Source organism: Mustela lutreola, chromosome 6, assembly GCF_030435805.1.
Source record: "Mustela lutreola isolate mMusLut2 chromosome 6, mMusLut2.pri, whole genome shotgun sequence".
NCBI classification, from domain to species: domain Eukaryota; kingdom Metazoa; phylum Chordata; class Mammalia; order Carnivora; family Mustelidae; genus Mustela; species Mustela lutreola.
Window position 1 is genome coordinate 52839789 of NC_081295.1, and position 22528 is coordinate 52862316.

Consider the following 22528-nt stretch of genomic DNA (forward strand, 5'->3'; position numbering starts at 1 on the left):
TATGACACTGACACGCCCACCTAAGAGAGGTGAAACACATCCACATACAAGCAGTTTTACATGTAAACAAACTTTTACATGTAAAGAGTCTTTCTTTTTGGCATGGTTTTAACATTCACAGAGTTTTTCTAGGAATGCAACTACTAAAAGGAGACAAGATTGTACTTAACTCTGTTTAGAATTTTACAAAGCACTGTTCACAATTTCACAGCATTCAATTGACCAATCTAACATTCTTATATCAATTTGCAATTTGCATGTGTCACTGTCACATTTATGGTGATGCTACGTATAAATAAAAATATTTCAGTATTTGATTATGTTTTCCTACAGTTGCGAGCACTTTCATTTTAAATATTGTTTTATTATATATTACTGTCCTCTCATTCTTCTTTTACATGTCATGTTTGGAGAGAATTATCTATGCAGGTTGCATGACTTATAAAACAACTGTCATTGGTATTAGGTTCTGACAAAATTGAGAACCATCATTATAAATGTTACAGTGGGGGTCCTAAAGTGTTAAAATTCAGATTTCATAAATATTCCAGAATTTTATATATATAGTATATATATATAAAGTATATGCAAAAAAAAAAAACACAAAAATTTACTACAGTGAGGAAACTATTTCTCCTAAAAATTAACAGCCATCTGTTAAAGGAAAAAAAAAGTTTTAAAACTAAATCAAATTTTGAAAAGAGAAATGACATACGGTGTCATTTTGGGTCTTGTTCCATCGATTCTGTGAAAAATAATATATTTTAGTTAATGTCATTAAGTAATTCTGAATCACGAAAAACTGGATTGTGACAAATTTGTGTTTCAATGACTTTACTCACTGACATTAAAAAAATGCCATTATCTTTAATCTACGAGATCACTCAAAATTTTAATGTTTAAAATTTTCCCTAAAAATTATGAGAAAAGCATAAATTAAAGGCATTCAATGAAAATTAAAGAGCAAATTTATTACATTTAGATTAGAAAACTCATATACTATGAAGAACGCTTTTTTTAACAGAATCTGAATATTATTTCATAATTTTAGGTAATGTGAAATCACTTTGCATCAAGGATCATATGTGTAGTTAAGATCATATTTTTTAAATATATGTAGAAAACAATTCTTACTTAGAAGTTACTGGACGGGAATCCAAGCTGGAAAAGTAACTTTGAAATTGTTTAATGCAGCAGAACCCATTTACATATATTTTTAAATGCATCACAGAGCCCAAGAATGACATTTTCATGCTATATATTAAGAACAGTTTTACTTAAGTGAGTTCTTACTCATAAATTTGTCAGAAATAATTCAGTGCTAACAAAGGTAACATAGACATCCAGAAACATTTGCTTGTACCCCATGTAGTAAAATGAAATTATCAAACATGGAAAATATGTATAGAACATCATCCATAATGAAGTGCTAATGCTTGTACAAAATATAAAATAACCAGGAGGTTCTGAAGGTAGGACCTCATGAGGACATGAGGGTCAGGGAAAGCTTTCCTGGAAAGGGCTGCCAAAAAGAACTTAAAAGGGTGTTCCATAGAGGTGGGGACCACAACCCAGGAGCTGTCTCACAGGAAAACTAAAACTAACTCTTTGCAATTCAAATCATAACTGTTTAAATATCTCCGAATTACTTAGTAGTGGTATCATTACATAGTTAATTCTGCTTAACTTAAATCACAGGTAACTTGTCATTATGTTAAAGTTACTGAATGATCCACTCGTTCTCCAAGAGACCACTCACCCTTGTGAGACGTGCACCTGTCTGAAGATGGGAAGGAGCCCACATATGAGCCAGTATCTTATACATATTATTTGGAATGGCACTGGATGTAGTTTAATAGTTCAAATGCTTAAACGTAAAGCTTGGTTGGCCATAAATACCAATACTGACTCCAATAATTAGTCCCTGAGAAATGAACTTCAGCCATAGTGAAGCCACCTTGGGTCAACTGCAATGCTTCCTCACACACATCAGGGAGAGCAGCTGTTACAAGCTTGGTTCATTTAGGAGACTGGCCCAGCTACTACTCAGTTACACACAAAGGCCCCCAGACATTCCAACATAACACAGGTGGAAGGAACAGAAGAGCAGCTGAGTTGAGTCTGCAGTTAGAAGAGCCACAGCCCAGAGAAAATATTTTTTAAATTCCAGTGAAATGTAAACAAAGAGCTCAAATATTGGATTCAAACCCAAGAGCTTATTAATTATTATAATACTTTGTGTTTGGTAGGCCTTTTCACTTTATTTAATATAATATACTTTCATATACAGTTCAGACCCCAGGGCTCCCCAATGTAAACACTTACTAGAAAAACCATGAAGGCAACAACCCTTTCCCATTCTGTTTTAGCTAAAGAGAATCCAATCACTGCCTTGCCATTTTAATGAGGTTTTTTCCTTTCATGAGGAAACAGCAACACCTAGTGGTTACACTTTAATTATATTTTGTTACAAACAGTGCCCTGACATTCTGAAAAGCATGGTTACATAAATCTCAATATATATACAACTTATACACCTAAGTACAAAGAAACCCACAAACTAGTTTTGCTCTGTTTTTACTAATAATCAAAATAATGAATGTCTCTATATTCTAAATTTTTAAAAATGAATCTTTTATATTAAGACTTCCTGCAACTTTCTACAAGAACACCCATACTTTTTTACACTCCAGTAAAATTCAGTATTTAGAGATAATTTGGAAACCTGGGTAGCTAAAACACTTCAATATGATAAACCTTCCTTCTTGGAAAGGGAAATCTATTGTGAAACATGATGGGTGTGTATGTAAAATTTTTCCTCATTCTAAGTGTTAGGGTGTTTATTTAAAAAATTGCATTAGGAAAATAATAAATCCCAACCTCAAATATATTAAACTGGATTATAATATACTGATTTCTGTGCCCATATTTAATGGCAGGTATTTAGAAATTAGATGTCAACTTTTTATACAATATTCCTTGACAATTTCAGAGTAAAAGTTGAGATGCTTCATGAGCTGAAATATCAATTTTATTTTCAATAGTTCAACAATTTGATGAAATCAACTGTTTCATTTGCTTGGGTGTAAAAGTGGATACAAATAATTTTTAAATTATTTTACTTAAAATATATCAGGACCTAAAGAATATGATTTTCCCCCAGGCCCTTCACACTGAAATGAGAAGCAGGGAGGGAAAGCAAGCAGAGGCATCACACCCCACCCAGGGGCCCAGTACCTCCGGAGTGCCAGGTCAGCCTGGGCCTCGTCGCTGATGAGCTCAGCTTCACTCTGGGCTATCCGCAGGGCCAGCTCCCGGTCCCGGCGCTCCTGCTCCAGAACTGCCTGCTGCTGGGACTCCTCCTCCCGCTGTCGGGCCAGCTGCTCCTCCACTTCAGCCTGCCAATGACAGAAGGCTACCTCAACAAGCTCTCTCGCCACTTGTTTACTTGATAGATCCTATCTAAAATTGCCCCACACAAGTTCTTTACTAAGGAATACAAATTGTTTAATCAGAAATCTCTCCAGTCTCCATCCTCTTCTAGATTTTGACTAATGCTTCCTATCTCTCTCAAATCCAAGCGAAGGTGGGGAAACCACATTTCTACCATTCTATCACCAACAGTATCCCAAATATTGCATGAGAACCCTAGGTATCACATTAACACCGGCAGCTATACAGCAGATGTCAGTGATTTAAAGGTTGTTTGCACTCGGGATGAATTATGAAAGCCAAGACAAACAGAAACTCAAATACGTGATCAATTATTCTCAGACACGGACTTTTTTAAAAATGGGGGTAAGGAGACTATCTCAATTCTAACTTACTGATATTAGTATCTACAAAGATATAAAATTACAATTATGTTTTAAGTGACCATTCATCTGACTTTCCCCTGAGTATGATAACAGTAACAACAAACTAATATTTATTAACTGGGCACTCAGGTTCTAAATGCTTTAAACATGTGCCAACTCATTTAATGCTTACAACTATCATTTATGCCCATTCCTCAGAGGAAAAAAACCTATAGCCCACAGTTAACTCATTGTGACTTGTGCAATGTCACAATTTCTATCAGGGACAGAGCCTGGATCTGAATCTACTTCCCTAGTTCCAAAGTCCCTCCCATAACCACCACAGAAGATGCCTTTGTCTCTGGGGTAAACCAAAGACAGCTTATGTAGCAAATCAAAATTTGTTTTCAACTCCTTTTGTGCTATAATCTTATAGATTCTATTCTGAAAGAACCTGTCTAATAATTATATACCTGAATACGTTTTTCATCATCTTCCCTTTTCTTTCTCTCTTCTTCTTCTTGTTTTCTCTTTGCTTCCATCTCAAGTTTCCTAACAAAAAATAGAAAACTCCTCTAAAATTTTATAGAAAATAAAAAATCCTTCAGAAGGCAATTTAACTATTAATAAACAGAGATTATAGAGTGAGAACTCAAATTAACCTCCTGGCTATATATATTATGAGCTTATTTTAAAAACACAAAATCTAACTCTACTGACAGTAATCTTTCTGTAATAAACAAAAACAAATACAATTATATTCTATAACTTTTAAACATGTAGATTAACTTGGTTATAAAGCCTACCTGCAATCCTGATCACACGGTCGTCCCTCTCCTCCTCCCCCAATTAAACAATTCTTACGACTCCTGACTGCCCTATGTGGTAAACTTCCAAAAAGTTGTTTCAAAAATGCAGAAAAGTATAAGTGCCCTTTTTCTTGCTTATAAAATAACAAGTCACAGCTTTAAAAAAAAATTAAGAAATCATCAAGTGTAAGAGTTTAGCCAAAAGTGACTCTTAATCTCACAAAACAAACTGAGGGTTGCTGGGGGGAGGGGGTTTGGGAGAAGAGGGGTGGGATTATGGACATTGGGGAGGGTATGTGCTTTGGTGAGTGCTGTGAAGTGTGTAAACCTGGTGATTCACAGACCTGTACCCCTGGGGATAAAAATATATGTTTATAAAAAATAAAAAATTAAAAAAGAAACCCAGATTATAGTTAAAATCATTATGTTATTATTATATAATGAACTTTTCTCTATTTTTAAACTAATTCTAAAATTAGTGTTTTAAAATAAGAATATAACTTTTAAAATAAGAATATTCATTAACCAGCCTCAACACCAAGAATTCACTATGCTGTTAGTTTCTAATTCAAAACAATATAAATATCTTACATCCGCCTTTCCTCCTCTTCCTTTCTTCGACGTTGTTCATCTTCTTCACGTCTTTTTCTTTCTTTTTCCATTTCTTCTTGAATACGCCTCAGCCTTTCTGCTTCCTCTTCCTGCTGTTTTTTTCTCTGTAATGCACTAAGAAGTTCTTCTGAGCTTTTCACTAGTGCATCATATTCTCTCTGTATTTGTTCCCTTGTCATCATAGTGGACTTAAAAAAAATAATAAGCATGTACTTAAAAATTATCTTCTGCCACACAATGTGAATATACCAAAAACATTTTCAGTCCCACTGGTAATCAAATAAATGAAAATTAAGACCAAAAAAAAGGCCCATTATTTTTTCCCTAAAAAGCTTGAAGGAAAATTAATTGCTAAGCTCAAAACACCTAAGTAGTTCATGATATAGCCAATATAAAGATAATGTAATAACAGGAACAAGACATAACATAACAAAAGGGGCACAAAATTAAATTGTGAGGAGAACCATACAAACGTGCTTCTAAAAAAGACTGAAAGGTGACTGCAACAGAGTAATAGCTGAATGTGTTATTGTTGGGGTTAAAGGGGTTTTTGGTGGTTTTCTCCAAATTTTCCATAATATTACTTTTATAATTTGAAAATTAGTTTCTGAAGGTAAAAAAAAAATGAGACAAATGAAAATAACTCGCATTACTCCTGTCTCAGTAATGATTATATAAAAGCTTACTAACAGAGTATAATATTTTAGTTACTACTTTGGGTGGGAAGAAGGACTTTCCTAACAAATGAAGCTGCATAAAAATTATCTTTTCAGTTTTTTGCTATAAAAATTTTCAAACACGGAAAGAACACTATAATGAGAATCACTTGCCATCACTGAGACTCAACTTGTGCAACATTTGTATTTTTTTTAAAAAGAATTTTTTTCTATAAAATTCAATACCAATAACAAGCGTATTAAATTATTTTAAAAAAAACAAGTCAGCCATTTGGATTAAAATTACATACCTTAATTTTGGCCATTAAAGCATCAATAGAAATTTCAAGGTCCTTGACCTGTTTATTCACCTCTGGTTTTCCATCTTTCAATGCACTGACAACTTCATTAAATTTATCAAGTCGTTTTTTCAGTGTGCCCACCTTAACCAGGCCATCAATGCTGCAATGAAATACTTCATCAGAGTTTAAATTCACCACTTAATGCTATGCATACATTTTTCATCTTAATAAAATGCCAAACATACTGCTAAATAGGGTATTTCACTTCTGTTTTCATACTATCCAGGATTCTCTTTTTTAGATCTCTTATTAAAGGTAAAAAAAGAATCAAGTATGAGTGTGAATGACACTGATGCCTATCCGTAATATTTAGCCTTCTGTATTTACTCTGAAAATTTGAGATTTCTAATTATAGAACTTAAAAGAGTTATCTAATCTCTTTAAAAAGGTTTAGGGATTAACAGTTATTCAGGACTCTAAGTTTTAAAAGTCTAAATTAATAAGACTCAAAAATAAATACCAAACTTACAGTGAGATAATATAATTCCTATAGATAATCTTGAGAGTTATGATGAAAACATTAATGAGGTTTTTTAAAAACAACCCCAATTTAACATTTTGATTATCAAACAACTCAAGATAATAAAATACTCAGAATAAAAGAGTTTCTGTTAGCCATTTATTTCAACTTTTTATAGTGTTTACATTTTTTTAAGGTACTTCATATCCTTTTGTAGTATGAGCAAGTAATACTGAATTAATTAATTAATTAATTAATTTCAAGTACATAATAAAAAATCACAAATAATATGCCTTTTTACAAAGAACAGGAGAATGGAGAAAACTCTAAGAATATCCAAAGTGCTCTTCATTATGACTTTATAACCATTTTGTATTAGGGTAAATAGGTTTAGTAGGATTCTTTAGGCACTATTCATCTTACCGAGGTTTGTGTCTCCTTTTGCAAAGCCACATTCGAATAGTTTTTTGCATTTTAATGCAGGCTTCAGCTCGGTATTTTATTTTATTTTTCACTATGCGTAAGAGGAAAATACAATGATAGACAATTTTTCAGTTTATATCAGGCATATCATATTCTTAAAAACCACTCATTTCCACAAAGCAATTTTCAAGACACATGAAACTGTGATGAACATATTATACCAGATAACAAATCATGAAGTTGAACATTTCTTTAATTCCTTGTATTTCTTAAAATAAAAAGTATATCATGTGTGTGGCTAGATTTACATTTTAAATGTGTTATTTCCTTATTATGTCACACTACTGCTTCCCAAATTGTCCTAGGAAATATCGGTCTATTAAATGTTAACAGGTCTGGCTTGGGATAAAAAGGGTTCACCTGTCAAATGAATTTAAGAAAAGCTATACGCTATACCTCCTGTACAAGATTCACAATGAACACACACAGTGAAGCCTCTGAGAGCCCTACAGTAAAGGAATCTATTTAACTTCAGATATCCAGAACATTCTACACTAATGACCTTGAATATTCTACAAAATGACCTTGAAACATTTTTTTCAGAACTTCTCTATAAACATCCTGCAAAGATCCTGTCTGGTTACTGATTAAACCATTGCATAACACAATCCACAAATGGTGTAGCACAATAATTTAAATATAATGTGTTTTCTACCATAATGCAATGTATAAAGCTGAAAGCACTGAACTATACTGACAAATGTGTTTATATTTTACTTGGAAAACTTGTCGGAAAAAGAACTCTTTTTTTTTCTTTCTTATTGTCTTCTTTTTATCTATATTCATGACTGTCTAACAAAAGACCTCAATAATAATCTTTGTTTGCATGGTCCCTTTTGGTTACATCAAAGGGACGTACTTTTCTCTTAATACGATATATCTTACTTAATCCTTTTCGAGTGCCTAGCACTGGCAAGTGGGGAGGTGGAAGGGACAATTATAAATTTAATCAAGTTACTGACAATAATTCTACACAATTAACTATTTGCCACAGACTGTCAGGTAAAAACATTTTGCCCCTCATCCTTGTTTTGGGCAGAGATAAACAGTGGCTGTGACCTAGCAGCGCGTCAGAGAACAGGGTCTAAAAGAGCAGTGGCAGGAGTGGAGGCTAGAAAGAGAAGCTGAAAACCCCACTTCACGGGGTCTTGAAAGACATTCTAAGACCTTGCCCTATATTATAGGAAAGTCTTAATAAAAGGCTTTTAGTTTAGAAAGAAACTCTGGGAAGAGTACTCCTAAGAAGCTGAGAAAACCCAGTTTGGGAGCTACCGAAGTTATTACGTGAGTGGGAGAGTGAGGTACCACTAAGACCCTGGCAGTACAGAGGAAAGAACGTATAGTATTTGGGAAAGGAATCAACAGGATTTGTTCACTGACACGATTTCAGGGACAAGAAAGGACAGACAATCACAATCTTGAAATTTCTGGTGTGTGAACTGCAGATGCCATGCAGGTGGAAAGAGAAAAGTTCTGGCTGAACTCTGAGAAATGAGGGGATGATGTGGAGGGAGGGAAAGGAATCGAGACCATGAGCTCTGTTTCTGCTTTGTTCAGGATATGATGAAAGTAATTCTCCCATAATGTATCTGGATAGGAAGATAAGTAACACACACACAAAATATTGTCTCAATATTTACCATGTACACTACATGGGGGTGTTACATGGAACCAGGAACACAGCATGAATAAGCAAAGTGGTCCCTATGGCCCAGCACTCACCACTGTGGTAACGCATAACATTCCATAAACCAATTCATTTCCAAAATAATTACAGATCTTGATGTAAAAGAAAACACCTACATTTGATGACTGAGAGTGAGCACCACTGAACTTTCTTCCAGCGACTGCAGATAAGCCAGTGATTGACTCTTTTAACCAATTCTGCTAAATGATCAGGGTCAGACTTCATGATCTGATCAAATTCTGCAAACTAGGAAATGAAATAATTTAGCATCAATATCAAAAGACAAATGTGCTTAAACACACAGAGAGATACAAAATAACCAGAAGTCAAGTCAAAAATCTAACTTCCTGGAAATGATCACAAACCAATTACAGACACAAGTCTCAGCAAACTCAAACATATTTAGCTATATTTTGCTGCCTTTCTCTTCCTTCCTTCAGCATCCTTTTTTGGAGGGGTAAAAGGGAGTTACTCATTACTAGTTAACAGATTCAATAATAAAAGTAGAAAAAACCTTAACCTTAAACGACAATTACAGATGGTTGGAAAAAAAGTTTAACCGAGGAAAGAATGATAAAAGGGCTAATAAGTTTCTGAATTGCTTATCCACATACTTATGTAGATAACTGTGTACAGTTTCTGACAAGTAAAGGTCATCTATATAATAAAATCAGGTACCACTAAAACTACTGACTTTCCCAACCTCCATCCTCATTTTGGTCAGATAATAAGAAATCGCTACTAAGAGAAAGACAATACAAATAAAAGAGCTATTAGGCTATTAAAAAATAAAATGCATTATTTTCACAACTTACCACCAAATTATAAAATGATTTCTATCCTTTATCAAATACCTCATGACAATATACTAAGGATGTCACACACCTATCAATACAAAGGCTTCCTATAATCAAAAATAAAGTTAAAGGTAACATAACAAGAATAAAGATCTTTGAAAGCCTGCTTTATGTTTTCAACATATTCTTCTGATTAATTTTTCTCAGGGCAAATAAGACCAAGTGTTTTCTCAGGCTATTAATTCTAAAATTATTACTATAGCCCTGAAATAAGAGAAATGTTGAACTTATGATAAATATGTATGATTATAGCTAAGCCAACTATGAATATATTATTTGTTTTCTTTTAATATTTTTTCTTTTATACAAGATATAGTATGGGTCCTCTGGAGTAAAAATATTCAGAGAGAGGTATTACATGGATTTTTATCTCGTGCCCAAAAATGTGAAATCAGATTATCATTAATCTAGCTTTCAAGGCAGTAGAGATATTTATTAATGATATTGCTAAGTCCAACAAGCATAGTTGGCTATTATATAATTATAGTTGTGCTTAAAATTATGAGGATGCTATTATTCAATACAAAGTTAGGAATGGTGACAATATTACAGACTGTGAATAGCATTTAGATGTTTTTGTTTTATACATATTTGCTATGAAATACTCTGTAAGTCAGTCTTGTAATTTAGTACAAAAATCTATAAATACAAAAACTATGGGTTAGCATAATTATGTTACATACAAAAGTACATACATTCACTCATTCTGGGGTTTGACAGAAATTGGCACAAACTTCAGTCCAATTTCCTATACCTTATACGACTATCATATGCCAATAAAACTTGTTCTTACAAGGAAGACTCAAAGGTACTGCAAAATTTTTAATTATTGAAAACTGAATTAATGTTTTAGACAAGATTTCAGGGGCGCCTGGGTGGCTCAGTGGGTTAAAGCCTCTGCCTTCGGCTCAGGTCATGATCCCAGGGTCCTGGGATCAAGCCCCGCATCGGGCTCTCTGCTCGGCAGGGAGCCTGATTCCTCCTCTCTCTCTCTGCCTGCCTCTCTGCCTACTTGTGATCTCGGTCTGTCAAATAAATAAATAAAAATCTTTAAAAAAAAAAAAAAAAAAGAAAAAGAAAAGATTTCAGTAAGTATTTTCTGGCAGGGGTGCTCTACCTCAGTGCTAGAACATGGGACTCTTTATCTCGGGAAAGTTCAAGCCCCACATTGGGCATGGAGCCTACTTTAAAAAATGTATTAAATAAAATAAATTTTAAAAAATAAATTGTAAGTATTTTCTGGTTAATCCTTATTTAAGCAAAAAAAAAAAAAAAAAAAAAAAAAAAAAAAACAAGCAATGCCCTGATTCCAGTACTTCCAAATGTGAAATAGAAGTTGTAAAACTTGTATAGAATATTACACATTGCAAACTTCTCACAGGCAGGGAAACTGTGTATATATATACACATATATTGTTAGTGATCATAATTCATGAATAACACAAATCACTAAATGCAAAAATACGCATTGACTCCTACTATCCATATTCATCATGTTAAAGTTGAAAATAAGACGTATTTACCTTGCCAGGTCTAAAAAATACTTTTGTTAATCCAAACTTGTAGTCAACTTCATTTAAGCCCAAAGCTTTAAAAAGAGCCTGAAAAATAAAAGTTCAATAGTTAAATGCCAAACAGTAATTAGTAAGAAAGATAGTTCATAGCTAAGAAATTTCAGTTTAAGCAGTGTTCGTACCTTGCAAAACAGTCTTGGGTCTAATCTTGCAAGTTTATCTGGCATATACTTTTTATACATGTTGTAGAGTTCATGAAAGGAGGCTCGTGATGGGAAACCACCCTGCATTAAGTCCAAAACAGACACCATACCTAGATTCATAAACAAACACAAATTATTGCCAATCTCTGAACAGAAGTCCAAAAAGAACTTGTAAATGATCTAACAATTTTACAAATTAATATTTAGAAAAGGGCAATTTATAGGAATCATCAACAATGAAATATTACATAGGGAGTATCATACTCATATTCAGTAAGTATGAACATACCCGCTACCTAAAACTATTATAGCAAATTTCCTCAAAAATCAGTTTTCCTAACTATTTTCTAGGGATAAATTACTGGTCCCTAGAAAGCTCAACCTAGTTTCTTTTTCCTGCTAGAAACGTCTGTCACAATCAATAGCATATGAGATAAAGGCCTGCATTAAGCCACTTTCCCAGTTCTGAGGCTAATTTTAAAACAAGATTCCTGATAGAATCCCCAAGAAGTAGCCAGACACATTTCCAAATTCTTACCTATGCTTACACAAAGCAAAAGAAAAAGAAAGGAGAGCTCACTATTTCACTATAAAGATCCCCTTTCACTCACCTCTCAAAGAAACTAGTCTATTTAGAATGAATATTTTCAGTATAACTCTAGGAGCTTGTAATGTGAGCCTTGAATCAGTATGAACTTTTCATGTTAGGAAAAGTATGAAGTAGTCAGGGGAAGGCTCAACAACTATAGAAAATGGTAGTACTTTTATTTATAAAAAATAGCTAGGTTTCACTGTCTAGGACTTTCAAATCAACAGGAATAAAATAATTCAACAAAAAAATATTAGGACAAATGGCCAACCATTTAGAAAACAAACATAACACTGGATCCCAATCTCACTCCTTATATCAAATTAAATTCCTGGTGGTCAAAAATTCAGGGGTGCCTGTATGGCTCAATTGGGTTAAAGCCTCTGCCTTCAGCTCCAGTCATGATCCCAGAGTCCTGGGATTGAGCCCCACATCAAGGTCTCTGCTCAGCAGGGAGCTTCTTCCTCCTCTCTCTCTGCCTGCCTCTCTGCCTACTTGTGATATCCGTCAAATAAATAAATAAAATCTTTAAAAAAATTTAAATTAGCAAAATGAGACTACTAAATTTTTTTTTAAATGAGTGGATGTTTATTTTGACATAATCTCATAGGAAAGATATATTTTCTAGGCAGTCAAATTGGATTTTAACCTATTGACTTTTAACCTACCTGGCAAAGGTATAAAAGACCAATGGTACTCAGGGTTGATGACAATGTAAGAAAACACACACCTATACTACCATTGGGAAAGTATACCAGTGCAACAATTTTGGATAGCAACTTGGAAATATTTATTCCCTTGACTCAGTACTTTCTACTTCTTTGAATCTGCCCTATAATTTATCAGACATGTGGACAGAGATATTCATAGAGAATGCACACATGTCCACTGTGTCACTGTAATGAAAGGAAAAAAAAAACAGAAACAACTTAAATATCAATCAATTAAATTGTGTTACAATCATATGGTAGAATATGATGTATTCATTAAAAAGAACACGGCAGAGATTCAATCTGTATAATAAATATACCCAAAACAAAATTAAGTGGTCGTCCCTGAGAAATGAGACTTTTTACTTATATTATTCTGTACTATTTGATTTTCATTAGAGTCAATAATGTAACTTCTGTAATTTTTAATACTAATTAATGAAGCACATAAAGGCAATCATTCCTATGTAAAGAAATACCTAAAACTAAATCTAATTAGTTCTGGGCTCTGCTAGGAGAAATTAAAGGTTTGGTATCGTTACAATTCTTGTCCATTTATATCAAATAAACAAGTACCCTAGGGAATGTATACATCTGCCACCTCTGAGTCTCTTGGCTTGCCCAATAGCTGAAGACAGCATATGAACTGTCTGACAAAAGTTCATTAAGAGTATCATGAAGCTTAACAAATTGCCAAGCCCTGGACTGCTTTCTCAGCACCTGAAGCTAATTTACAATAAAGACCTTTCAACACTTAAAAAATAAAAATTAAAAACATCAAATCAAGTACTCTTCCTTCTAGAAATTTCCATTCCCTGGCTCCTTCTCTGAGAGTTTGGTGAGGGGCTTGTTGATGCAGTCTGATTGGTTATACTCAGAATGCTTTTTGTTGCCACAGACAGGCAGCACAACCCCAAGGTTAAAGAGGAAGAACATCTGCCTTCTCTTATCCTCCCCTACTTTGCCCTGATGTTGGCTAATGAGAAGATAGTAATTTTAGTAAATGATGTACTAAATGAATTAATTCTACTTTATTTGGAAAAAAATAATGAAAATAGAAAGGCAGTGTAGAATTCAAATCTTACATCCTTTTTATGAAAAAAATATTTTTATTGACAAATAATGTATTATTTGTTTCAGGGGTATAGGTCTGTGTATATATACTATATATACTACATGTGACTATTTAAATTTTAAAAAATTAAATAAAATTTAAAAATCAGTATCTAAGTCACACAGCCACATTTCAAGTCCTCAACAGCCACAAGTATCTACCATGCTATATAACACAGATACAAAATATTTCCATCAACATGGAAAGTTGTATCAGACAGCACTGGTTAAGAGTGAGAAAGAAACGAGGCCTAACCCAAAGTCTGAAAAACTCTAACATATAATACCCAGGTAAAAGAAGAAGACCCTATAGAGGAGTCAGGAATTACCCGAGAATTAAAGAGAAAAGCAGGAACATGAGCTGAATCAGGAGCCAAGGCAAGATACGTGAGGGGGACTGGTCAAGTCAAATGCTACTGTGACATCTACTAAGAGACAGGCTGCAAAATGAACATCTGATTTAGGATCAGGGAAATTACGGGTGACCTTATCAAGAATTTTTTGTTGGACTGATCAAGGTGGAATCTGAATTCTCTTGGGTTTAAGAGTGAGTGGAAGGCAGGAAATCGAGAAAGCAAGAACAGACTACTCTTGGACTGAAAGGGAAAAACTAGAGAGCAAAAAGTGAGATGAGATATAAGGAAGAAGGTGGAAGGGAATGTGGGTCAGAGGGAATTAAGATGAGGTCTCCACATATTTAAATGGTAATGAGAGAAACCACCTCAAAGGGAATGGTTCAATATAGCTAATCGATATTGAAGATTCATAAGAAGGTAGGAGAAATGATTCCAAAGAATTATTATCTCAACTAAGAAGAGAGGCACTTCCACCTTCTTCATAGGAGGGAAGGATATGCAGGTAGATAGCAGTGTTCGGGAGCACATAGGTGAAGCTTTCCATCTTCTAGTAAAGAAGTAAGGCTGTCTGTTGGCAGAGACTCAGATTTAAGGAGAATAGGGTGAGTCTACTTAAAGTTTATATAATTGTAATTTACGAAAAAAGTACTTCTATAATAAATCTGATTTTAAGAGGAACAATATAAGGAGTGAGAAAGACAAGACAGTTTAAGGAAGTATTACAAGCCTGAGAAAGATCAAAAAGCAAGGAAAAGACTAATGCCTTGGGAGAAAGTAGGAGTAGAATGGGTGGAGACAGCAGATGGATATGGATATGCATCAGTACAGGAAAAACAGAGCCCAAGACTTCTGTGACTGAGCAAAGTTAGAATGTGGCAGGTGAGAGATAGGAGGTGGTTTAACCAAGTGCACAGAAGTTCTGCAGCAGCCAAGGGCATTGTGTTTTCATTTTTTTTTAAAGTGGTAGAGTGAGAGCAAGGACACCCAAACCTACCTCCTGCCCCAGCTACATGGGGCATGAGAAATGAACTGCGCACAGGCTGAGAAGGCCATTGGAAAGCAACCTACTTAAGGAAGACCTAGGTTTGCAGTTAAAGAGTTTTCATAAATTTTACTTCAATGCTGTAAAATTGTTTTATTTCACAATAAACTATACCCCAGTATTGTTCAAATAATTTGTTAGCCATACTTTTCTTATAATTAAAAGAAATAGAAAGTAAAAATCAATCCACTTAAAAACAATCAAGATAACTGTGAGTTGTTTGAAAACACTATACATAGTAAAGTGTATCTGAGTTAAGACTCCCAACACACATGAATATAAATACAAAAATATGAAAATACCTGAACATTGAAGTTGAGATAAAATTTGGGCACCTTCAAAGTGGTGGCTTGTCATCTTTAAATTAGGTTTGATACAACGAATAAAGCTTGCACCCTAGGAGAATAAAGGTACTTTTTAAAGACTACACATAGAGCATTCTTGCTTTTCTATTTTTATGAATATCAGTAAATTTCAGACATGTTAACATTAATATTTGAATTCTTTTAAAATAATCACTAAAGAATTTAAAACATAATTAGACAGTTTTAAAACTTCAAGCTTGGAACAAATCTCTGCATTATATACTAATATCAGAAAAATACTGGATGCCTGGGTGGTACAGTTCATTGGAAACACGACTCCTGGTTTTGCTCAGTTCATGATCTTGGGGTTGTGGGACAGAGCTCCACGTCAGGCTCAACACTAAGCACGACGCCTGATTGGGATTCTCTCTTCCTCTCCCTCTGCCCCTTGCATTCATGCTCTCTCTCCAAATCAAATATATCAGAAGAAAGAAAGAAAGAAAGAAAGAAAGAAAGAAAGAAAGAAAGAAAGAAAGAAGGAAGGAAGGATGGATTGTAGATTTGAGTGCCAAAAATTGTATTATTGTAAAAAGAAAACTCTTTCATCATAAAATATTTTAACATATTTAAACAATGTATTTTTCAGGCTGATATATATATATGATTTTATTCTACATTTAAGTGTATTGATGTGCCATATTTCTGTGATAAGAAAACTGTCCTATAACAGGAGAAATAAATAAAGTTCTGCCTCTTCAAATTTAGACCAAAGTGGGGAGAAAAGTTCAAACTTTTTCATCATTCTACTTCAAAAGTATACAGTAAGTCCTGAAGCTGCACCACTGCACATTTTAAAGTTCTATTTGTTAAACAGTAGTTTAAAAAGCTTTTAAAGGCATTCATTTGGAATCAGTTATCAGATTATGCTGAATGAGGCAGAAAGAATATATATATATGTACACAATGAAACTGCTGGGTATTAAAGTGAATATACTCAACTTTCAAATTACTGTTTCTTTTCACAGTAGTCCCAGCAGAACACTGAATATCTATTTCAACAATGATGCTCATTGCAAACACTTTCAGAACACTTTTTAGAAATACCTTCTTCTTATAAATCACAAAAGTATTCTCCTTATTTTATAGTAGCACTATATTTGGGTGACAAAAATAAAACACCCTCCTCAACAGATTTGGTTTTTAAAGATGTTTGGTTCACAAGAGATAAATATTTGCAAACAATGAGGTCATGTGCAAAAATTTCTTGGGACGCCTGGGTGGCTCAGTTGGTTAAGCAGCTGCCTTCGGCTCAGGTCATGATCCCAGCGTCCTGGGATCGAGTCCCACATCGGGCTCCTTGCTCCGCAGGGAGCCTGCTTCTCCCTCTGACTCTGCCTTCCACTCTGTCTGCCTATGCTCACTCTCGCTCGCTGTCTCTCTGACAAATAAATAAATAAAATCTTAAAAAAAAAAAAAAAAAAAAAATTTCTTAATGGTCCGCAAAGCCAGTCTAACAATAAGTTAAGCAATAACAGCACCAACAGAATAAATATCTGGCTTTCCAAAATGCCAACTTGATAAGGAAGAATACCTGGTTAGTTCAGCAGATCTATTTTAAAAATGTCTCACCTTGGAATCATGCCTCATTTATATAACCCACATATCAGACTTGTTTCTCTGATAAATTTTCCATTAAAAAAAAGAGTGAACTGAGGCACCTGGATGGCAGAGTCCGTCGGGCATCAGACTCTTGGTTTTGGCTCAGGTTATCATTTTTGGGTCATGAGATAAGAGCCCTGCATTGGGCTCTGCACTCAGCTCAGAGTATGTTTAAGAGTCTCTCTCCCTCTCCCTCTGCCCTTCCCCCTGCTCCCTCTCAAATAAATAATTTTTAAAAACAAAAAATTAAAAAATAAAAAATACAGTGAACTACTAAAACTAGTTTAAAAAATAGATTCTAAGAAATTCTGCCTCTATAACAGGGCATAAAGATATCATGCCCATTTTTTCCATATCAATGCTGCCATGCTGCAAAATGTAACTAATAGAATAATAAAATGAAAATGAATTACATGCATTATGTTTAATCCTAAAAAATACATTTTCTTCTCCACATAACTAATTATTTTCACTTTTTTGAAACTACAGGAAAACTTTAATTTAATAACATTGGGAGAATTCTGTATATTTCTAAAATCATGACTTCACATATATATTTGACTTTTCTTCAGAACAAGCCTAACCAAAATGACATTTTAAAAACTGATTTTTAATTTTTTTAAAATACTTTATCTATTCATTTGAGAAAGAGACAGCACACAAGCAGAGGGAGAGGCAGAGAGAAAGGGAGAAGTGGGCTCCCCACTGAGATGGGAGCCCTACACAGGGCTCAATTCCAGGACCCTGAGATCATGACCTGAGCTGAAGACAGAAGCTTTACCATCTAAGCCTGCCAGGCACCCCTAAAAACTGATTTTTCAAAATGAGGCAATTCAGTTTAAGAATTACTTTCTATGGGCACCTGGGTGGCTCAGTTGGTTGAGCCTCTGCCTTCGGCTCAGGTCATGATCCCGGAGTCCTCAGATCAAGTCCCATGTTGGGCTCCCTGCTCAAGTGGGCAACCTGCTTCTCTACCCCTCCCCTGGCTTGTGCTCGCTCGCTCTCTCACTTTCTCTCAAATAGAAATAAAATCTTTAAAAAAAAAAAATTTCTAATCATTCCAGGTTTACTGTGCCTATTTGAGTAATTACTAATAATTTAAAGAGGACCATTTAAAAACTCTGGATTTTTGTAAGTGTACTCACAGTACTTCGAAGTTTATCCAGAAGCAGATTTAGTTGTGTCTGTAGAAGAAAGAAAATCACTTCATTATTTCAAAAAGCAAAAGTACGCAATGTTATTAAGTTAATATTAGCTCTCCAACATTAGCATAAAATAACATGCAATAACATCAACATACAACACTGTACAATTTAACAACTGATACATAAATTCTTTGACAGTAACATGCACTATATGGCTAATATAATGCTAAGGACAATAACTTACACGACTTATACAGAACTTATATCATTAAAAGATTGAATATTAGCAAGGCTAAAAAATATACATGCACACTTGCAGGTGGAATGGAAGAGCAAAAAGTGTACAGGCAACAAAGGAAGTAAATGAAAATACAGCAGATGCATTCCAGAAGAGATTAACGGGGCAGTACTTGAATATGTAGCAAGCTGGGTGTAGCTGCTGTCAGATTCCACTGAAGAATGAAGACATACTTAAAATACATACTAACGGTATATATTGGAAATGTTTTATATAACACTTATCTTAAATGAATTGTCCTGCCTAGCTAAAGAAACCCTCTGTTATTTTTTTTTAAGAGATTTTATTTATTTATTTGACAGAGAGACAGCGAGAGAGGGAATACTGGCAAAGGGAGTGGGAGAGGGAGAAGCAGGTTTCCCACTGAGCAGGGAGCCTGATGGGTGGCTTGATCCCAGGACGCTGGGATCATTACCTGAGCAGAAGGCAGACCCTTAATGACTGAATCACCCAGGCGCCCCCCCATTTGCTATTTTAAAATATTTCACATTCCAGTTATTTTTAAAAGCTTGGACAATTTTCTCAAAAACAACTTGATAATAAACACTATGAGTTACTATATTTTCCTATTTATAATAATATTAAGTGGTAATAATTTAAATTGGTTTAATACATTAATAACATGATTTGCTTTATTTCTCTACAAAGTAAATTATATAAAATTCTTATGTCAATTTTATACTAAGATGCTTGCTATACTACTCACAAAAAGATTAAATTAAGATGCTAATTCTTAAATCAACATACTGGATCATAGCTATATTTAATAATAATAATAATAACTGGTAGATTGTACTGAATGCATTCCATGAGTCAGGCACTGCTTCAAAGCTTTTCACAGGCATTATCATGTTTAATCTGCACAACAATTCTAATTATTATATATATATATTATATATTTATTTATATTTATAATTCTATATATTTTTATTATGTAATGTAAATATACAATTATATAATACTATTATATAATTCTAATTCTATATTATTAGCCTCATGTTTTAGGTGCAAGCATTAAGATTCAAGGAGATAACTTACTTGCTTAAGACCATGGAACTAGTAATAATAAAGCCAAAATTCCAACAAGGCCTAATAAAGTTCATTCTTTCACCTATGATACTGAAGTGTACTTCAGATATCATAGAGTTAAGTCATAAAAATGGAATGAATTTCCCAATGGATTAAAAAAATACAGCCATACCCCACTTATCTGGTTGACTGAGTTTGGACAACTTTTATCAATCTGGATCACTAAATAACTGAAGAGCAAGTATGAGAGCCACTAATTTGAAAAGAAAACTGTCACAAAGTCCATGCCTCTTAATCCACAGACTAAACACAGTGCTCTCCAAAAAAAATGGAGACAGAGTAGAAGCAGCAAAAACAAACTTGAGAAAAGAGGGGAAAATGTCAGTTACCAAGGAAGCAGTCAATGGCTGAAAGGTATAAAGAGTTTTATGAAACCCACGCTTTATTTGTATTTTATTTTCATTTTAAAGCATACAAATATTTATATACATAATAGAGTAAGATTTCCATCAAAAAGGATTATTTTTCTAAAACACTAACAGTAAAAGAATTATGTTTCAATAACCTGAAAATGTTACTTTTCAGTAGAGAACTGCTGTTTCTCAGAAATGATGGATAACTGAAGTTCTCAGTGTAAACGCTAGCCTCTTTTGTTTTATTGTTTCAAATAACTTGAATTTAACAAGCTATTCTATTTTAAATTAAGAATTACTAATACTAAGACAATTATCATATGGTTTCATTCATATGTGGAATATAAGAAACATCGCAGAGGATCATAGAGGAAGAGGATCAAGGAGAAAGCTAAATGGGAAGTCATTAGAGCAGGAGACAAACCATGAGAGACTCTTTACTATAGGAAATAAACTGAGGGTTGCTAGAGGGAAGAGGGATGGGGGGATGGGTTAACTGGACGATGGGCATTAAGGAGGGCACATGATGTGATGAGCACTGGATATTATACACAACTGATAGATTGCTGAATACCACTCTGAAATTAATGATATATGTTGGCTAATGGAATTTAAATTAAAAAGAATTATTAATACTTCATATTAAAGTATCTCATAAAACATTTTAAAATTTTATTAATAATATCAGTTATAGGTTTTAGCAGCTTAATATGCAAAATATATCTTATTTTGCACATAAGCAATATTTAGACATTTCAAGTGTCAACATAATACTTTAATTCAGAGAATTTTAAGAATGTTTTTGTTTTTATTTATATTTTCTAAAATTTCAAGTATGTTCTTACCAGCAATACTACTATAATACTACAGTACAAAAACAATAATAATAACCATTTCATTTAGGTCAATATATTATTTAAACTAATCTGCTATCATATGTCTACTCAGGAATTTCAGGGTATCAAAATAAGAGGAAAAAATATTGTTCAAGAGAATTAGGAACTCATAATTAATGAATATAACTTATAACAAAGTTAGAGTTTTTATTCAATTACCTGAAAAGTATTAAAAGCTTTCTCTTACATTTATATTTATTTTTTTAAAAATCTAGCTTTATAAACATTATTTTATGAAGGTAGTTATTTAGAGCTTATTTCAATCCACAAGGGATTTCAGGAGCCTTACACTGTTGTTATTATTATAGTATTCTCATGCTTAAATAGTTTCTAATTACACCATTTTTTAATATTTAAAATACTCATAATGAAACCCACATGCAGAATTTTCTTATAAATACAACAACAATATTTTATGGAAATGCATAAAAGAGAAGTTCATTTCATGTCTTTGTCCTATTTATTATGATTTTTTATTCATTTAACTTATGATACAAAAGTTTTTAAATTACCTTTCTCTATGCTAAATACTCAACAATTCAAACCAATTAGTAGTGTTCCATTTCTAAGACACATCATGTGACAATTCCTTGTCAGACTTCAAAGAATAAATTTCTGATCCAAAATAAACAAGCGAGATGTTCTTCAATGTTAAATAAGCAGTTTAAAGGGTTTGTCACACAAAGCACTTATCTTTTACAAAGTTATTAAAAGCTTTAATCAAATTTCAATGCAATACATACACCCATAAAGCACAGTGAAAGAAAACACACTGAAAATAAATTAAAAACTGAATCATTGACTTGAGACGGGCTCTTTTTAACATGGCAGCCATTCTATAAATAAGAGTCTATGAAAGTGATCATTTACCTGAAGCCCCTGGCTGTGCCTGCTTTTCTCTCTCAACTCAACTAGTCCTCTCTAGCCATCCCGAGCTGGACTACTCCAGCTAAAACAAAACTGTTGAATGAGGAAGGAAACAGAAAACACATGGGAAAGAGAAGGTTTGAAGGTCAACCAAACAGTAAGCAGAAGCAAGAACATTAGGAGAAGCAGGTATGAATCGGATATGTTAAGCAACAAGAAAGAACAGATTCATAAAATTTTAAGAATTTCTGTATGTACAATTACTACACCTATTTTATGTTATTTTGTATGCAAATATCAACAAGGCAGGGTCTGCTCTTGCATTTCACTCAAGGGATTTTTTATAGTAATCTATATTATCTTCTATAAGTATAAAACAATATATTTTACTCTAAATGCAACAAAAACAATATTTCAAGTAATAAATTTAACACAAATACCTTAAACTTGTTTCCCACACTGATGAAGCTAAGTTTTCCTGCTTTTTGTTTAGTATCCTTGTTGTTATTTGTGGATGATTCAAATAACTCTCGTATAAATTTATCCCTGGACTCACATATTAAGGATTCAAGAGACATATGTAAAGCATCATTATTTTTTTCCACAAATTGGGTCTGAAAAATAAAGGAACAGGAATGATTCAGTCCATTCTATGGTAATATCCTT

General features: G+C 33.6%; 1 protein-coding gene across 7 annotated transcripts in view; it reads right to left on the reverse strand.

Moving 5' to 3' along the window:
* The window catches only part of MYO6 (myosin VI), a 150615-nt gene that overhangs the window by 16387 nt on the left and 111700 nt on the right, over nt 1-22528 (reverse strand). For 3 of the 7 annotated variants that reach the window (XM_059177246.1, XM_059177248.1, XM_059177247.1), the window contains exons 18-28: nt 22303-22476; nt 18360-18398; nt 15553-15646; nt 11420-11550; nt 11247-11324; nt 8983-9112; nt 7120-7210; nt 6186-6336; nt 5198-5406; nt 4271-4349; nt 3238-3398 (exon numbers count right to left, since the gene is read on the reverse strand). In XM_059177246.1, coding sequence (XP_059033229.1) covers nt 3238-3398; nt 4271-4349; nt 5198-5406; nt 6186-6336; nt 7120-7210; nt 8983-9112; nt 11247-11324; nt 11420-11550; nt 15553-15646; nt 18360-18398; nt 22303-22476 — 1337 coding nt within the window. Of the gene's footprint in view, nt 1-715; nt 746-1134; nt 1162-3237; nt 3399-4270; nt 4350-5197; nt 5407-6185; nt 6337-7119; nt 7211-8982; nt 9113-11246; nt 11325-11419; nt 11551-15552; nt 15647-18359; nt 18399-22302; nt 22477-22528 lie in introns of all 7 variants that reach the window. The other 4 variants (XM_059177243.1, XM_059177242.1, XM_059177244.1 and 1 more) reach the window with 3 other exon arrangements.